The 18,001-nt window shown below is 44.9% G+C and overlaps 1 protein-coding gene across 1 annotated transcript; it reads left to right on the top strand.

The window, feature by feature from the left end:
* PPIL1 (peptidylprolyl isomerase like 1) lies at positions 1–17,651 on the top strand. Its single transcript, XM_016223738.2, has 4 exons — positions 1–258; positions 2,307–2,461; positions 15,871–15,939; positions 16,489–17,651. Exons 1-4 carry the CDS (start codon positions 203–205, stop codon positions 16,707–16,709), a joined length of 501 nt encoding a protein of 166 aa, XP_016079224.1. The 5' UTR covers positions 1–202; the 3' UTR covers positions 16,710–17,651.
* The last annotated feature ends 350 nt before the right edge of the window (positions 17,652–18,001 follow it).

Raw genomic sequence — 18,001 nt, 5'->3', positions numbered from 1 at the left:
CCTCGCCGCCAGCCGGTATTCGCCTCGCACCCCAGCTTCGCGGCCTTGGAGGTGGGGTCCTTCCTCCTCCTTTTCCTAACTCCCCAAATCTTGGCATCGCGGGGTTGAACCTCGGGGACCGGAAGTGTGCGCAGCGGCGGCGGGTCCCCCGGCAAATCGACGCCGGAAGTAGCTCTGCTGGAGAGAGTCCGCCGGCACCACAATGGCGGCCATCCCTCCGGACTCCTGGCAGCCGCCCAACGTCTACTTGGAGACCAGGTGAGGGGGTCGGGCCTCGGGGCTGGGCCGGCGGAGGCGACGCGGAGCCCGGGCTTGGCCGCGGGGCCGGATTCCCCGCGGGCATCCCCGCCTCGTGGGGCGGCGGCCGTGAGGGCACGTGTGGACCGTCGCCGCCGGCGTCCGAGCTCCGCACCGACTCGCGCTGGGACCTTGGCGACAGCTGCCCGATTGCCCTCCTCCCACCCCTCCGTTCATTCATCCATCCATCCATCCTTGCATTCAGCCCAGGGACGTAGGATCTGCCTCTGAGGATACAGGGGTGGATGAAACGCACAGCCATGCCTTTAGGAGCTTACATTATAGTGGAGGAGACAGCTACAGAAATGTTAACGGGAGAGGTCGTACCGTTGTCATGTAAGTTCTACGGCTGCACAGACAGATTGCTAGGGGGACACGGGAAGAAGCCCATTTCCCCCACTGTCAAATGTAATATAATTGAGCACCAACCAGCTGGTCGTGCCCCAGGTGTATAGCAAGCATCACATCTAGTTTAATCCTCCTCGCAGCTCATATCATGTAGGCATTCACCTTCTCTTCTCCAGTTTTGGCAGGGAAATGCCAGAACTTACATATTAAGTGGCTTGACCAAAGCCACACCGCTAGTAAGTAGGGGAACCTCACTTGGAGCCTGGTGTGTCTGCCTAACTCACATGCTAGGTTCCTTAGTCTCCTTCATTCCATCGCCTCTTTGGAAAACGTTCAGAGTGATCTTTCTGAAGTAGGACAGATTACCTGAAGTGACTTCTTACTGTTACAACACTATAAAATTAAAACTTTTAGTCTGACATTCAAGGTGATTTGTTTTATCTGGTGTTTTCCTACCTCTCTGCTACATCTGCCGTTCCCCGTTAGTAGCCAGGGTCCAGCCATCACCCCTCTGCCTTCTTTCTGTTCTTGCCTAAGCTGCTTCCCACCAGAGCACAGTTCTCTCAGGTGCTGCTTTTGCTCCAAGGCCGTTTTCCCCAACTTTTAAGGCAAAATTCTACTTCAGGCACCAGCTTGAAAGTAATTTCTGAACTCACCTGTTAACATGTTTTTAAAACTACAAAATAAATTTAAATTTAAATCCAAGCAGTGTAGAAATGTATAGAATAAGCAGTGAAGACCACCCCTCGTGTAAAAACACTTTTAATAGTTTGTTGAATGACCTTCCAGACCTTTCTCTGTGTGCACATAAACATCTCTCTTTTATGTTCTATTTTTTTAACAAAAATACGATCATATGACCATACTGTATGTTTTTCCCCTGTAATTTGCTTTTCTTTTGCTCACTAATATATGCAGCCTTTCATAGTATAGATGTCTCAGATTTTAGTAATTTCCTCTTTGAAGGGCATTCAAATTGCTTCTTGTTTTTTGTTATGACAAATATTGGAATGAACATCCTTGCACATATTGTACCCTTAAGCACTTTAGTAACTTTTTCTATAGAATAGATACTTAGAAGTTGAAATTGCTGTCAAAAAGTATGCACATTTCAAAATTGTATATGTACTTTCTGATTGCCATTCTAAAGTTATTACCTGTATTTAAAAAAATAGCCACCAGAATGTAAGCTCCATGAAGGGAAAAGCACCTAGAACCGTGCCTTGCACAGAGTAATTGTTCATCTGTGTTGAATATGAGTAGTACAGCAGGTCCTTGAATAAAGTTTCATTTCCGTGAATGAGTGTGTGTGTGTGTGTGTGTGTGAGAGAGAGAGAGAGAGAGAGAGAGAGAGAGAGAGAGAGAGAATGAGAATGTGCCCTGGATGGAAGGGTGCCCTGGACCCTAAATTTTTAATTGTCCACAGTTATATTGCTTAAAAGAAGTACCAGAAGCCCATGCATGTTTTGCTCAGAGGAGATGACTGTGTTGATGTTATTTGTCTTGTGTTGTTTCCCTTTGCTGAGCATGAAATCTGATGTTTATCACAATTTCATGACTTACAAGCTTGACAATGAAGAGTCCTGGCGCAGTCCCATATCATCCCTATCTGCCGTGACCTTGTTTTTGACTGGAACTCTACCGTCCCCTTCCTTCTGCAGCATGGGGATCATTGTGCTGGAGCTGTACTGGAAGCATGCTCCAAAGACCTGTAAGAACTTTGCTGAGTTGGCCCGTCGAGGTTACTACAATGGCACCAAATTCCACAGAATCATCAAGGACTTCATGATCCAGGGAGGTGACCCAACGGGGACAGGTACAGTTAAGCCAATGTTAATTTCTGAGGCTTCCTTCTGTTGTAACTGAAGTAGGGCAGCAGGACTCCTTCTGCATGCCAGGGACTGGGTTTGATTCTGGTGGCTATTCCTCCCTCCCTAGCACACACCCTCCCCAAACACACACATGGGGAATTGACTAATCTGGACTCCTGGGCTTTATTATTACTTCCATGTATTGCTTACTAAGAGCAAATAATATTGCCTGAATGCTAGTAATGTATAGAATAGTCTGATAATCAAAAGTAAGAAAGATTGCATTGTTGTGAGAAAAATAGAATACTTTGATTAATTCATTCATTTAACGAATATTGAACCCCTGCTTTGTGTCAGATACTTTTCTAAGCTCTTGGGTACAGCCATGAACAGAGAAAAACAACTTCTTGTTCTCAGTAAAGCAGGAAAAGACACCTGTGATACTTTCAACAATGAAGATACATTTAAAAAATAAAACAGGAAAAGGATGTAGGCATGTGATTTTAGTGGAAAGGCCAGGGAAGCCCTCTGTAGATGTTATTAATGGAGCGGAGATCTGAAAGAAGGGAGGGAAATGAAACTTACGACTGGAGGAAAAAGCAGGCCCAGGGGCCAGAGGCAGGGGCCCACGTAGAAGATCATAGAGGATCTTGTAGGGCATAGAGACTGGGTTTTATTCTGAGTAACATGGGAGCCAGTAGAAAGTTTTGAGCAAAGGAATTCCATGATGCTTTAAAAAGATCACTCTGGCCCGGCCAGGCGTGGCTCAGCAGTTGAGCATCAACCTAGGATCCAGGCGATTAGGGTTCAATTCCCAGTCAGGGCACATGCCCGGGTTGGAGGCTAGGCAGCCGATCAATGACTCTCTCATCATTGATGTTTCTATCACTCTCTCTCCTTCTCCTTTCCTCTCTCTAAAATCAATAAAGATATACTTTAAAAAAAATCACTCTGGCTGCTGTTTAGGGAACAGATACAGGGGCAAGAGTGAGAGCAGGCAACCTGTTCACGGGCTGCTGTAGTCATTCATTCTAGGAATATATGGTAGGACAGGCCAATAGTAGGGAAGGCGGTGGGAAGTGGTGGGATTGAGGCTATGTTTTGATGGAAATAGAGCCAATGGGATTTGCTGAGATTGGATTAGGGGTGTGTGAGTGTGTGAGAGAAAGAAATGATGGATGACTTCAAAGTTTTTGACTTGAATCTAGTGAAGTGAGGAAGGCTAAGAGAGAAGCGTGATTGGAGGGGGAAGATTAAGAATTTGCTTTTGGTTTTAGTTTTGGACACATTGAGTAGAGATGCTGAGTAAGTAATGGGATATGAGTACAGCAGTCCATGGAAAGGTCTGGGGTGGGGGTATGAATTTGGGAGTTACCATCATTTCAGTGGGATTTATTAGTGCCTGGCTGGAGTGACTCATTTGGTTGAGCATCCTCCTGTGCACCAAGAGGTTGCTAGTTCAGTTCCTGGTCAGGCATATACCTGGGTTTCGAGTTTGATCCCCAGTTGGGGAGTGTCCGGAAGGCAACGGATCGATGTTTCTCTTTTTCCCTTCCTCTCTCTAAGCATGTCCTCGGATGAGAATTAAAAAAAAAAAGTGAATGGGATTTATTAATGAAATTTATTAGTGACATGTAATAACACTTATTAGTTTCAAAGGCCTCTACTTCTCAGTCTGCATTTTCTCCCTGCTAATCCCTGTTCCTGCTCTCTTGCCTTTAAATAGCTTGGTTCTCCCTGTGGCAGTCCTTTCTCAGTCTCATTCTTCTTTTGTCCTTTATTTATCCTTTATGACCAGAGGCATTCAATTTTTTCAATGTATATGGACACATTTCAAAATATAGAATATATAGGAAAGTAGGAAAAAAAAGAAGAACAAAATCACTCATAATTATACCTCCTAAAGATTCTTAACCACCATTAACTATTTCCCCAATGTCCCACCTCTCAGAAATGATCAGTGTTAACTTTTGGTGGCCATTATTCTAAACACTTTCTTTTCAGATACCTAGTTAAAGGGATGGATAGATGCATAACTAGCTAAATGGAAATAATTTCAAGAGAATAGGGTGTGTCTTGCATGCTATTGTTTTTTACACAAAAAGGAGTGTATTTAATTTTGTATATATTTAACAGAAAAATTGACTTCCTGCTATGAAATATGAGGTAATTAGTACTTAAATTTCTACCCATCCCTGTTGTTTAGGAAAATTCAGTTTTACATACCTCCTGAGTTGGGGAAAACTCCATCTTTCTCTCCTTTGTTTCTCCTTTGCTTTTACAGGCTTAACACAGAACACTTCACTCTGACATTTGTGGTCACCAGGCGAATGGAGGTTCCCCCCACAACAAGCAATTCTCGGTGACACCAGTTAGGTGTCCTACAATTTAACTCAATTCTGACATTGTTAACTGGAGATAGTGTCATATCCCACAAGTTAAGGGCTCAGTCCTACAAGACTGCCCCCCCCCCCCACACACACACTTCAAGCAATAGTCACAAGCCCATGTACAAGTATCTACTGACCAACTGGCTATAGATGGGAAGTTCCTACGACCCCCTCCTGTGTGGTTTGATTGCTTTGCCTGAGTGGCTCACAGAACTCAGGGAAACACTTCGGTTCACCCATTTGTTGAAGGATAATGGTAAAGGATACAGATGAATAGCCAGATGAAGAGATGCATAGGGCGAGGTCTGGGAGGGTCCCGAGTGCCAGAGCTTCTGTCCCCGTGGGGGTAGAGTGTGTTACCTTCCTGGTGTAGGTGTGTTCGCCCACCTGGAAGCTCTCCAAACCCTGTACTATTGGGATTTTATGGAGGTTTCCTCATGTAGGCATGATCAGTTAACTCCATTTCCAGCCTCTCTCTCCTCTCTGGAGAAGTGGTGGTGGTGTTGGTGGTTCAGGGTGGTGGTGGGGTGGCTGAAAATTCCAAGCTTCTGATCATGGCCTGAGCTTTCTGGTGACCAGACCCCATCGAGAGCCATCCAGGAGGCCACCCAGAGTCACCTCATTAGAACAGAACATGCTCCCAGTGCTCTTATCACTTAGGAATTTCCAAGGGTTTTATTTTATTTTTTTAAATTTATCTTTACTGTTGAAAATATTACAGATGCCCCCCCACCTCCCCACCCTGCCACCCCCCATTGCTTCCAAAGGTTTTAGGAGCCCTGTGCCAAGAATTGGGAACACAGACCAATTTATTTATTTTCATTTATCTCAGACCTGTCTTCCCTCCACACTCCCAATTTTTCTTGTTTTATTTTCTTGTTTTATGTAGCATTTTCCGTTTTACACCCATGATTCCTTCAGCGACAGTATGGGTTCTGCATTTCAGAGGGTTCAGTGCTCACCACTAGGCTTTTCTACTCGCAAGCAGAACTTCCCGTCGAGTGGTTTTTATTGCAAGGGCTGGAAGCTGTGATATTTTTTAACTCAGTCATGCTTGAGAATTTCTGCCCATTGCCCTTATACTTGAAAAAGACCATGACTGGGTATGCTTTTGAGCTATACTCATCCCCTCAGATCTTTTGAGACAATTCTGTTCCATCCCCTTCTGATTTTGAACATGGCTTTGGAGAAGATTGAGATCAGATTTACTTCTTCCTTCAATTCAGGGAAATATTTTTGATTTGTGTTTATGAATATTTTCTGTTACACTTACTGGGTTTTCTGTTTCAGGAAGCTAATTCTTTGATTCATTACCTTTGCCTTCTGTATCTATCACATTTCTTTTGAGAGTCTGAGATGATTTTTTTTCCATTTTTTCTTGCATCCACTGAAATAATCTCACACCTCTATTCTGTCCCTTATTTAATTTTTAGTCATGTCTGTTTTGTTCTTTCCTGCTCTGATTTATTTCTTAGTGCTGTATTGGTGTCATTTGGTTCAAATCTGTTTCCTTAGCTCTGCAATCTCTTCACTTTATTCTGTTGATTTATTATGTTGTCTTTGAACTCATTTTATTGGGTTCTTATTTTTATCGAAGCATCAGTAGCTTGAGACAGCCACGGAGAAGCCCTTCTTGGATTATGTTTTCTCCCAGACTGAGTTCCTGAGGTGGCCCAGGAACCCAGTGCCCCCCCAGTGGCCAGTGCTGATAGCCCACCCTGCCACTCCTGAGCACCTGTGGTATGTGTGGACTACTCCTTAACTTTTTCAGGACCACTCACCCACTTCCTCTGTTGGCTTCTCAAAAGTGGAGGGTATTTGTGAGAATTCTCTGGGTGACACTCCTCCTTTCCTGATTACAACTTTTAGGGAGCACAAGCAGACAGATCTATTTCTTTCCTTGGCTGACTCTTCAGAATTTTTGGAGTAAGTTTGTTTCCTTTTTCTTATTTGGTTAATGCTAGTGAAGTTTTTGCTTTTTAAATTTGAATTTTTTGTGTTTGCTTCATCAGGTATTGGGGGAGGACAGTACACATTCTTTATGTAAAAATGTCCTGCCAGCACTTTGATGCACTTCTTTCCTGTTGTCTTCCTCTCTTTCATTGTTGTTATGAGATAAAAGTTTAGTTCATGTCAGCAGTGAACTGAGAGAGCCAATGATTAGGGTAAAAGAATTGAAAGTGACTCAGATGCGAATTGCTCATGACAGAGCTTCCCTATATTTCTGTAGTTGTTCTCAGTCCTTCATAATGTCACATTTCCATGTTGTAATTTTAATGAAATTGAATCACTAGAAAGATTTCCAAATAATTACATCCAGCCTCAAGTATAATGAATGATTGGGCTCAGCTTGTTGGTTGGTCTGTGTTTGAAGGCAAACAAGAGTTAGGTCCCCCCCGGGTCACTAGAATGAACTGCTAGCTGATTTGGTAACACATTTTTGCTAAAGATCTCAGGTGAATTTTGCATCCTGGGCTCTTCAGCAAGTCCAAGTACCACTTCCATCCACTTCCATCCCGACTGTCCCTCATTCTGATGAACCTATTCTTTCCAGTGTCTTTCTGATACGTCTTTTCCAGATGTTTTCTCAATTCAAATATCCTTTGACTTCCTGCTTCATTTGAAACCATTTTTCTTCTTTTAAATTTCCTTTATTGTAATAACTTTATGCTGGCTCTCTGAATGTCTTTTTTTAAAGTGTTTTTATTGATTTTAGAGAAGAGGGGAAAGGGAGGGAGGAAGAGAGAGAGAAAGAAAGAAAAACATCAGTCAGCTTCCACCTGCATGAATCTGGACCGGGTAGTGAGTCTGCAGCCTGGGCACTTGCCCTGACTGGGAATCAAACCAGCAACCTTTTGGTGCATAGGGTGGTGCTCAACCAACTGAGCTACACTGGCCAGGACTCTCAATGTCTTTTATCTGTTTCTGCTAACTTCTGTTCCTCTCCTCGCTGTAAGACATGGCACCCTATCCCCCACTTCTTTTTGCTTCTCCTGCACTTAGCCTCACAGTCACTGGCTGCCGTGATTGCAGTGATTAATTACATGCTGATTATGTTGTGCTCACCCTCACTCTGATTTCCTCTCTCCTCTTGCCCCAGAACACCAGAGATGTAACATATTAAACAGCAGACTCATCGTTAATTTTATTCACTTGATGAGTATTTGCTAAGAGTCTGCTGGGTATCTTGTGCTATTCTAAGGCCTGTGAGGGCTACTTAAGCATTAGAAGCCAAGGCATTTTTTTTTCTCTTTTTTTTTTTTTCAATCCTTACTTTAGGATATGTTTTTATTTGATTTGAGAGAGAGAGGAAGGGAGAGAGAGAGAGAAACATTGACCGATTGCATCCTGTATGTGCCTCAACCAGGGATCCAGCCCGCAACCTTTTGGTGTGTAGGACGATGCTCCAACCAGCTGAGCCACCCCCCCAGGGCAGAAGCCATTTCTTTTCCTTGCAGAGCTCCTTGCCTTGCCAGGAACACAAGATATTCATTATAAGAAAATATCTGGAAAGTAATAATGTAATCAGTATGCAAATGTATGGCGGTATGCTATGGATTATTATATAACATAGGTTGGAATAATTAATAATAAGAGAAAAAGTACAGTGGAGTGGGCTTAGAGTGGGTAGGGGACATGTTTGAGATGGGCCTTGAAGGAATGTAGAATTGAAGGAGCTCTGGGAGGACAGGGAAGGGCATTTTGGATTTGGGAAGAAGGCGTACAGAATGGACACACGAGAGACAGGCATGCAGGGTGTGAGGGGAGCCGACCATCCCAGGTGTCAGTTCTCACCTGCTGGACTGGCTCTGCCACCTTGCCACACCTGGGACAAATGCTTATGATGTGATTTCTGAGGCCCCGGAGCTGCATGTTTAGGGGACAGTAAAGGAGCAGTTTGGGGCAGAGCACTCAGAGTAATGAGAGATAGCATGGGGGTGAGACAGGGCCACTTCATGGAGACCCCCAGACAGGAGTTCACATTTGATCTAGCATCAGTCAGGGACCATTTGGAACTGTTAAGTCTGGGATAAGAAAACTACGTGAGGAAATTAATCCAGCATGGGATATGGCAAGGTGGTGTAGAGTGGGGGTGAAGCAGGGCTGTGGCCTGGAAGGCTTGGGGTTGAGTCTTGGCTTCACAGAAACACTTATTAAGTGTAGACTAGTTATGTAACCTTGCTGAGCCTTCTTACCTATGAGTGGGGAGTGTGGTTCTATGCACCTCATGAGGGCGTCGTGAGTAGTAAATGAGCTGATCCTCATAAAATGGTTAGCACAGACTTGACACAATAGGAGCTCAAAGAATGGTGGTTATTATTTATTTTGGTTGGTAGTTTATTTAACAAATGTTTGTTAGACTCCTACCATGGTCCAGGCATCATTCTAAGAGTTGGGGATACAACAGTGAATAAGAAAGCCCCTTGTGGAGCTCTCATTCTAGTAGGAGAGACAGACAGTGAGCAGATAGGTACATATATACTGTCAGGTCATGACAAATTATATGGAAGAAAAAACGTATAAGGAGATAGAGCAGTGATTCGCAGCCTTGGCACTATTGACATTTTGTGCTAGAAAATTCTTTGTTGTAGGGGGCTGTCGTGTGCATTGAAGGATAGTTGCACCACTGACCCCTACCCACTAGATGCCAGTAGAACCCCTCAGTGTGAAAACTAAAAATGTCCCCACATATTATCCAATTCTCCAGGGGGCAAAGTCATTCCCAGTTGAGAAGCACTGGGATAGAGTGAGGGAGGTGCTGTCTTGGATAGTGTGATTAGGGAAGACCTTTCTGATAAGGTGGCATCTGAGCAGAGTTCTAAATAAAGTGAAGTAGTGAGCCATGAGACTGTCAGGAGCAAGGTCACTCCAGACGGACCAGCAATCAGAGGCCTTAGGCCAGAGTGTGCTTGGCAAGAAACAGACCAGAGGCCAGACAGTGTGGCTGGAACAGATGAGTGAGGGGAAGAGTGGCAGGAGATGACTGAAGGACAGCAGAGTCCCCAATCATGGAGCATCTTGTAAGTTGTGGTGAAGACTTGGACTTTGTCGTGTGATGAAATGTCACTGGAGGGTTTTGAGCAGAGGACTGCCACAATGTGCCTTGTTTTAAAAGGATCCCTCTGGCCTACAGGTGGAGTGTAGACTGGTGCGGAAAGGGGGAGGCAAGGCTGGAAGCAAGCAGACCAGTTGGAAGCTTTTGTTGTCAAAGCTAGAACTTGTAGTTTGGACGAGGGTGGTAGTGGCTCTGTGGGTTCTAGTCCTCTGGGAAGCAGATGCCAAAACAGAGTTAGACATTGAAGAGCTTTATTGGGTAGTAACTGTGAAAGATAAAGGGGTGGGGAGTAGGGATGGAAGGAGAGGTCTTCACATATCAGTGCAGGTCTAGTGCCTGTGAGAGAGAGGGAGAGGAGAGAGCACCAGCAGAGAAAAATGAGGAGCTGTCAGTAAGGTGAGACTTCAGGAAGGGTGACATCAGCTGTTAGATACCACTTATAGATCAAGCAAGGTGAGGCCTGAGGATTGGCCATTGGGTTTAAGGACATGGCAATCACTGATAACCTTGACAAAAGCAGTTTCGTTGGAGTGGTGAAGGCAAAAGTCTGAATGGAGAGCTTTTAAGAGGCAGGAGAGCAAGTGGAGACACCAAGTGTCCACAGCTTTTGTTGTCTTTAATCCTCACATGAGGATATTTTCCCATTGATTTTTAGAGAGAGTGGAAGGGAGGGAGGGAGCGTGGGGGGGACAGAGAGGGGAAAATCGATGTGAGAGAGACACATCAGCTGGGTGCTTCCCTCATGCACCCTGACCAGGGCTGGGGAATCAAACCTGCAACCCAGGTGCATGCACTTGACTGAGGATCCGACCACTGAGCCACACAGGCCAGGACAAGTGTCCACAGCTTTTTCGAGGAGTTTTCTGTGAATGAGATGCAAAAACATAGGGAGATATGAGGAAATGAAGGGTTTTTTGATTATGTATTTATTTGTTTTAAGATGGGAAATATTCATACAATGTTTTTAAGCTGATGGAAGGATCCCCTAGAAAGAAAAATTGGTAGAGGAGAGGGGGAAATTGTAGTTGCAGAGTTCCTTAAAGGTGAATGGTTTGTGGTGGTGAGCTAGTTACATGAACAATTTACTTGTACTGTGTTAATCACGGAGGAAGGAAGGTAAATGGGTAAGATGTAGGAGGGGAAGTAGATTTGGTGGCGTGAGCATGTGAAAGGTCTCTTTGGTTTCTTCTGCCTTTTTCTCAGTGAAATAAGAAGAAAAGTTATCCACAAAGAGCCAGGAGCAGCGAGGGAATGGTGGAGGTTTGAGGACAGAGGAACTGGAATAAACCAGAATCACAACCTACAGTTGCCTCTCCTGGCAAATTCTCAGGTTATCTCAGTTAAAGGGAACCCATCATTGCAGATACTACTGTTGTGTTTGCTTCGCGTTATATACTGCATGGTTGCCGTGCCTCGTCTCATTTCATTCTCATAACAATCCTATGAGACATAAGTGCTACTGTTCTTGTTTTGCATTCAAGGAAACAGGCTTAGAGAGGGTAAGTATCTTCTTAAAGTTACACAGCCAGTAAATGGTGGAGTTGGAACCGAAATCTGGATCGCTTGGCCTCAAAGGCAAGTGAGGAAGAGAGCACATCTTAAGAACTGCAAAGCTTCTTGGAGAACTGTAGCACTGTTGTTTCCCATGTTAGAGCTGGTGTTTGGCATTTGCCCGGGTTTTCCTAACAGCAGCTCCACTAGTCAGTTCCCCCTTCCTACTGTTACTAACAAAGCGTTTGTATAATTGGGCATGCTTTTGGCTACAAGAACACTGAGCCATAATGGCTTAAACAAAGGGAGCTTTTGTTTTTGTCAGTAACAGAATGTGTGGAGGTAAGTGAGCAGTTGCAGGCATTGGTTCAGCTGCCCGGCAGAGTTGTGAGGGACCCAGGCTTCCTCTGTGTTTCCACTCCACCCTTGTTAGTGTCCTGGCGTTTCATCTCAAACTTGTCTTACGGTTGCAAGATGGCTGCTGCTGCTGCTGCTGTCACCTCTGCTTTCAAAGAAGGGCAATGGAGAAAGAGCTGTGGGTGAAAGACTAAGGCGTGTGTTTGTCCCTTTTTATCAGGAAAGCTGGAGCTTTCCCAGAAGCTCTACTACCCAGCAGGCTTCAGTTTATATCAGTAAGTCAGAACTGGGTCAGCTGGCGACCCCTTGCTGCAAAAGGTGAATGGTTTGTGGTGGTGAGCTAGTTTCATCTGGTCAGTACCGGCCTTTCTGAGGCAGGCCGTGGAGAAGGCATTGGAAGTGCTCAGGAAAGAGCAGTGTCTGTGAGAGGTTCTCTTACCAGAAGAACGGCTTTGATTGGTTTGGTCAGTCACCTTCTGGTATGCAGTGCCCCAGACAGACCTTTCATGTGGGCCTCCTTATGGGTCACTGGCTGGCCCACTTGTGGCTGCTTTGGGGCTGGATATTAATCTATGTCTAAGCTGTGGCATGGGAGTGGTGGGGACAAGTAGCACCAAGGGAAGAGACTGCTCTCCATGTCTTAGATGCCACTTAGGTTCGTCTTGAGAGGTTTTCACAGTTAGTGAGCAGGAGGAGGGAGAAAAGACATCATGGGAATCTTGGTGATAAAGATTTTTTTTTTTTAAATATATCTTTATTGATTTCAGAGAGAGGAAGGGAGAGAGAGAGATAGAAACACCAATGATGAGAGAGTCATAGGCTGCAGCCTGCAACCTGGGCATGTGCCCTGACCGGGAATCAAACCCCGATCTCCTGGATCCTAGGCCAGTGCTCAACTGCTGAACCACTCCCGCTGGGCAAGAAAGATTTTTTTTTTAAGAAACAGAAAGCACAAATCATAAAGAAAAAGATTAAGGAATTTCAACTGCAAAAACTTCTGTGTATCAGAAGATAGTGAAAAAATTCAACTGGAAGAAGGTATTTGCAAAAGCATTAACTGTAAAGGGATTAGTATCCAGAATACTAATCCTAATAATATAATATACATATAAATTTTTAAATGTCAAACCACTCAGTAGAAAAGTGGCTGTTCACACAGGAAAGCTAGATGGCCAATAAACATGAAATTATGCACAACTTCAGGGAAACACAGGTTAAAACCCCACAAGAGATCTGATGCCTGTTAGACAAATGTTGGAAAGTCTGCAAGAGGACCAAGAGCAGTAGAGAAAGAGTGAGAGCACTGTGGGTGGGGGTGCACACTGGGACTCTTCTGGCAAGGTATTTGGAAAATCTAGTGATGGTGAAATAGACTGTGACCCTGCATATATATCCCCAGTGAGGTATAGTCCCTGAGGGCTCCTGCACTTGTTTGTGGGCAGTGAAAGAATGGTTACTGCAGCATGGTTTATAACAGCAGAACATTGGGAAGAGCCTAAAGAACCATCAGCACGAGAAAAGTAAGATTGGTGTAATCAGACAGTGACATGAATACTCCAGGCAGCTGCATGGAACAAAGTGCATGACTATGCTAATTGCAGAAGAATACGTGGAGTATAATACATTTCTAGAAAACCTGAAAACATGCAGAACAACTCCACATTTTGTTAGGGATGCATACATATGTAATAAAAATAAAATGCATGGAAATGACAAAACTCCTGGTCAGAATAGCGGTTACCTGAGAGTGGGGCGTGGGAGGGATGTGTGTGTGTGTGCAGGGGGTCTTTAACTGATTTGCCACACTTTATTTCTCAAGGGGAAGGTGTACAGTTGTTTGTCATATTATTTGTATTTTTTGTATATCTGAAATATTAAATACATTAATGTTTAAAGGAGAAGAGTAAAAGAACTTGAAGAATACAGAGTTTAGAAAACAGGTCTGTGCCTGTCTCTGTTGTATCTGTACCAACCAGGCAAGTAACACGCTTTTGACAGCAATGCTTTGAAATTGTTGGCTTTGTAAGTGATCCTTGACATCTGTGTAGCCTGCTCTGCACCAGAGAGCTCTTTAATCACACTCTGTGCCCCCACCAGCACTCCCCTGTTCCACATGCGCAAAGAACTGTTTTGATTGGAATTATTTGTCTTGATGACATTTTGCTACAAACCCTACAGAGTCGATTTAGGTTACAAAAAGATAGTGTATTTTGAGTAAATGTGCTGCAGAGCTCAAATTAGTTGCAGTTGGTCAAATTATGCTCAGTGAGTGAAAAGGGGCCTCTGTGCTCTTTCATCTCCTGGTGGCTTAGCACCCCAGGCTTCATCTGTGACTCCTGAAATCCTTCTTGTTTGTGGTGCCATGTATGTGATGGGTTTCAGGGGCCTTGAGGTTTCATTCTGGCAGCCCTAGCTTGCAGGGATCAACTTTGAGGCGCAGCCTGTGAGGTGGACAGTGCATGCCTAAACTTCATCCCCAGCTTGCTCTCTCAGGCCTGGATGTAGGGCTTAACCTGTTTGCTGCCATAGCCCTCTCCTCTCTCATCTTCAGCCTTAGCATTTCCACTAACCACGGTTCCCCCCAAACCTCAGACAGGAACCTTGACTCTGCAGTCAGAGGGAACATGTTGGTTACATAATTGCTGTTTGGAGGTATACTGGCAGGTTAGAATTTTTGGAATGAATTTTTACAGTTTGGTGTTCAGTAATTTTCCAGAAGTATAGGTAGCCTGGGCCAGGTGGGAGGATTCCTCTGTTAGGATTCACCCCCATGCCTCTTTGCAAAGAACCGGGGGATTTGACAGGCTCCCTGTGGTGGAGCATCCTAGAAGGTAAAGCAAAGGATTTTTACCATGGAAACGCCGTAGCCCAGGCCCAGGGCCTCTGGGGGTGGGCATGGTGCTTTAACATGCTACTTCCCAGCAGACTGCATAAAAGGAGGCGAGCTCCCTGAGTCCGGGCTGTTTTTTGGCTGCCAGGCAAGCAGAGTAAGCTGATCAATCCAGGCGGTTTGTCTTGGCTGGTTAACTTGGAGAAACCAAAGTACTTTAACAAGGCACATGGTTGACGAAATAAGTGAACATATCATTTTGCTCTGACAGCAAAACCTGGGTGTCCAGCACAGCACCAGGCTCTGTGGACATCATATAGATACCTTGTGGTGGTGATGTTGCCAGCAAATCATTCTCAACCCCATGTTTCTTCATAGTCTCCTTCTGATACACTGCCTTTCCTTTCTGCCACATTGCCACTTGCTACTGTCCCTGTTTCTCCTTAAACTAGATGTCTTTGAGTTCAGTGAATTTTATTTTCCGTCATCTAAGTTAAGGACAGCAAATAGCTTGTGCCATCTCTGATCCATTAAAAATGGCTGCTTGACTTCTGGGTGGTAAGGAGGCACAGCTGAGCTCAGCAGGGAAGAATGCTGATCAATTGGCAGTGTCTGTGATGGGCAACAGGGTGAGGGCTTGCAGCACTCCTGCTTAAATACTCAAAAATATTGCCCTGGCTGGTGTGCTCAGAGGTTAGAGCATTGTCCTGTATACTGAAGGGTCTCGGGTTCAATTCCTGGTGAAGGGCACATTTGTGGGTTGCAGGCTTGCTCCCTGCCCCCAGTTGGGGTGTGTGCAGGAGGCAACCAATTGATGTGGTTCTCCCACATCGATGTTTCTCTCTCTCTCTGAAAGAGCAATGGAAAAAATATCTTTAGGTGAGGATTAACAAAAAAAATACTCATAAAAATTAAGAAATGTCTTAACACATCAACTGTGAATGGTGGTTTTCTGTAGATGGTTAGATTACAGGGCACTTCAGTGTTCTTTTGATAATGTTCTGTTTTCTACATTTTTGACAGCACACATGTATTACTTTAATAAGCAAGAAAAACACTCGGTGTTATTTTGAAAAGAAACGTCTTACCTGAATGAAACCAGTGATCTGAACGTGCTGTCAGTGCAGGTGCTGCGGCAGGGCTGTGGCTGCAGTACACCTGCAGGGGCTCGGCGTGCTCACTGCCTTGCCTTTCCTGAGCTCCAGAAAATCCTTAGATCCCGGGCCATAGTTCTTGCTGAGCAGTGGCATGTGGGACTGGCTTACTGGTTCTCGTCCTCTAATGTGGCAGGTCGAGGTGGTGCGTCTATCTATGGCAAGCAGTTTGAAGATGAACTCCATCCAGACTTGAAATTCACGGGTAAGTATGTAATCTGGCTGGATGGGTGGGAGGGAGAGAGGATTTAAAAAGTCCATTCTCTTGGCTGTGATTCAAGGTGAGTGCCTGGCATGGTGGCGCGGTGCCATGTAGCTGCCCAGCTGTGGCGCCACGGAGAGCCCTGGCGGATTAGAGAAAGTGGTGCCTCTCTCAGACGGAGTCCTGAGCGATTCAGAGTGCTGGGCTCAGTGTTCTAGACTCCACTTGTTGAATGTTGCTCTTATAAACTGTAGGAAAACAAAAGCTTCCTTGAAGTGGGAGACCTTGCTGGAGTTTTTATGGGCAGTATAGTCCGGTGATTAGTGAAGAGCATCATGGATAGCGGCCGGGGAGCAGGTGAAGACAAGGTCATCAGGGTGGCGCAGTTGATGGCTTTTGTGTAAGGGCAGAGAGCCTACCCTGAGGGGAGGTGGTTTGGGGGATGTGGTTGATGATAGAGGCCAGAACAAAGCCTGGCTTTTTTTCATCCCTACCTTGGTGTAGAGCTGTGGGGGTTATTAATACTCTTTCCTCTCTTCCTTTCCCCCCCAGGGGCTGGAATTCTTGCAATGGCCAATGCAGGGCCAGATACCAACGGCAGTCAGTTCTTTGTGACCCTCGCTCCCACCCAGTGGCTTGACGGCAAACACACCATTTTTGGCCGTGTGTGCCAGGGTATAGGAATGGTGAATCGGGTAGGAATGGTGGAAACAAACTCACAGGACCGTCCTGTGGACGATGTGAAGATCATCAAGGCATACCCTTCAGGGTAGTCTTGCTGCTCTCTTGGGTACACCAGGTCTTCTGAGATGGCCCAGCGAACCAGCTTCCAGATGACCTAATAACTCTGAACTTCATTTTGGCCTTGCAAATCATGGAGCTAAGGAGGCCTGGGGTCTTGGGTGAGTTAGAGATAAAAGTATATTTTTAATAGGATGTTCCTTTTTGCTTCTCCCTGAGCCTCAGCTCACAGAGCATTTGCAGAAATGCCTGTACATGACCACACACAGGTTACTGCTCACTGTAGACGACCCACACTGCTCCTCCTTGTGTGTATCTGCTCTGATAACACTTGGAACAAAATGAAGCCAACTCTGTCATTTCACAACCAAACTTCTTTCTGTGAAGATTTATATTCTGGTCTACACGCAGTCTTTGGTGGCTGACGGCCACAGAATTCAAAACCAAGTAGTGTCTGTCAGCCTTCTGAACTCTGTGCACACCCTGTCTCAGTCTCCTACATTTGTTCTTCCCGGGAACGATGCATCTCTCTATATTGTCCCTCAAAACCAGAACATCAACACTGCTGTTTCTGGCACTTAGACATCCCACGCAAAGCCATGTTGGATTTTTGCCAAATGAAAAATGCATTCAACAATCAAGTGTCTAAGAAGGTGTCAAGTGGGGAATGATAATGTGTAATAATCAACAAACGAATTTATTAAAAGGAAGCCAGAAGCATTGACCATTTTTCCCCCAGGAAGGAGTAGAAATCTGTAGTGAGCATAGGAACAGACTGAATTGTCTTTCTCGGAAAGGGGAAGTACCACTTAAGTTTTTTTTAAACCTGACTTTAGAGAAACTAAGAGATTTTATATGTTAAGGGTTTTTTTTAATCTTTCTGATTTTTGTAGGGGGAGGTTATGACAGAAAGGAAGCTAATACCTATGTAATACATAGAAACTTCCTAAATAAAATGCTGTTGATGGTTGAAATCTTTGCTGTGGCCTGATTTTAAATATTGTATGAGGTTCTATCAGCCATTTTAACCTCTGAACCATCTCAAGTAGTATTTTAGGGCTCGTCTTCAAGATTTCACATCATTCTAGGTTTGTGATCTCCAGTGGATTTCTCCCATCCAGAGCAGGTCTGACTTTAAAAAGCAGAACCACAAAGAAGTTAAGTGATCTCGGTTAGCACTTGTGAGTGAGGGGGATTCCCTGTAGATTGACCGGGTGGCTGTGCTGAGTGACCTGAATCTCCCTCAAACCTACAGGAGTGACACCTGCCTGTCCTCGGGCTCAGAGGTGGCGTGTGCTGCCGTGTGTTCTTTCTTAGACCGCCA

Source organism: Miniopterus natalensis, chromosome 5 (genome assembly GCF_054644295.1).
Source record: "Miniopterus natalensis isolate mMinNat1 chromosome 5, mMinNat1.hap1, whole genome shotgun sequence".
Taxonomy (NCBI): Eukaryota; Metazoa; Chordata; class Mammalia; order Chiroptera; family Miniopteridae; genus Miniopterus; species Miniopterus natalensis.
This window is presented reverse-complemented; position numbering and strand designations above follow the sequence as displayed.

What these genes read in the sequence shown, in the direction of transcription:
- PPIL1 (XM_016223738.2), top strand. Translation starts at nt 203, where the DNA reads ATGGCGGCCATCCCTCCGGACTCCTGGCAGCCGCCCAACGTCTACTTG. An exon ending in AGGTGACCCAACGGGGACAG is followed by an intron (nt 2,462 to 15,870) that starts GTACAGTTAAGC and finishes CTAATGTGGCAG; the next exon opens with GTCGAGGTGGTGCGTCTATC. An exon ending in TCCAGACTTGAAATTCACGG is followed by an intron (nt 15,940 to 16,488) that starts GTAAGTATGTAA and finishes TTTCCCCCCCAG; the next exon opens with GGGCTGGAATTCTTGCAATG.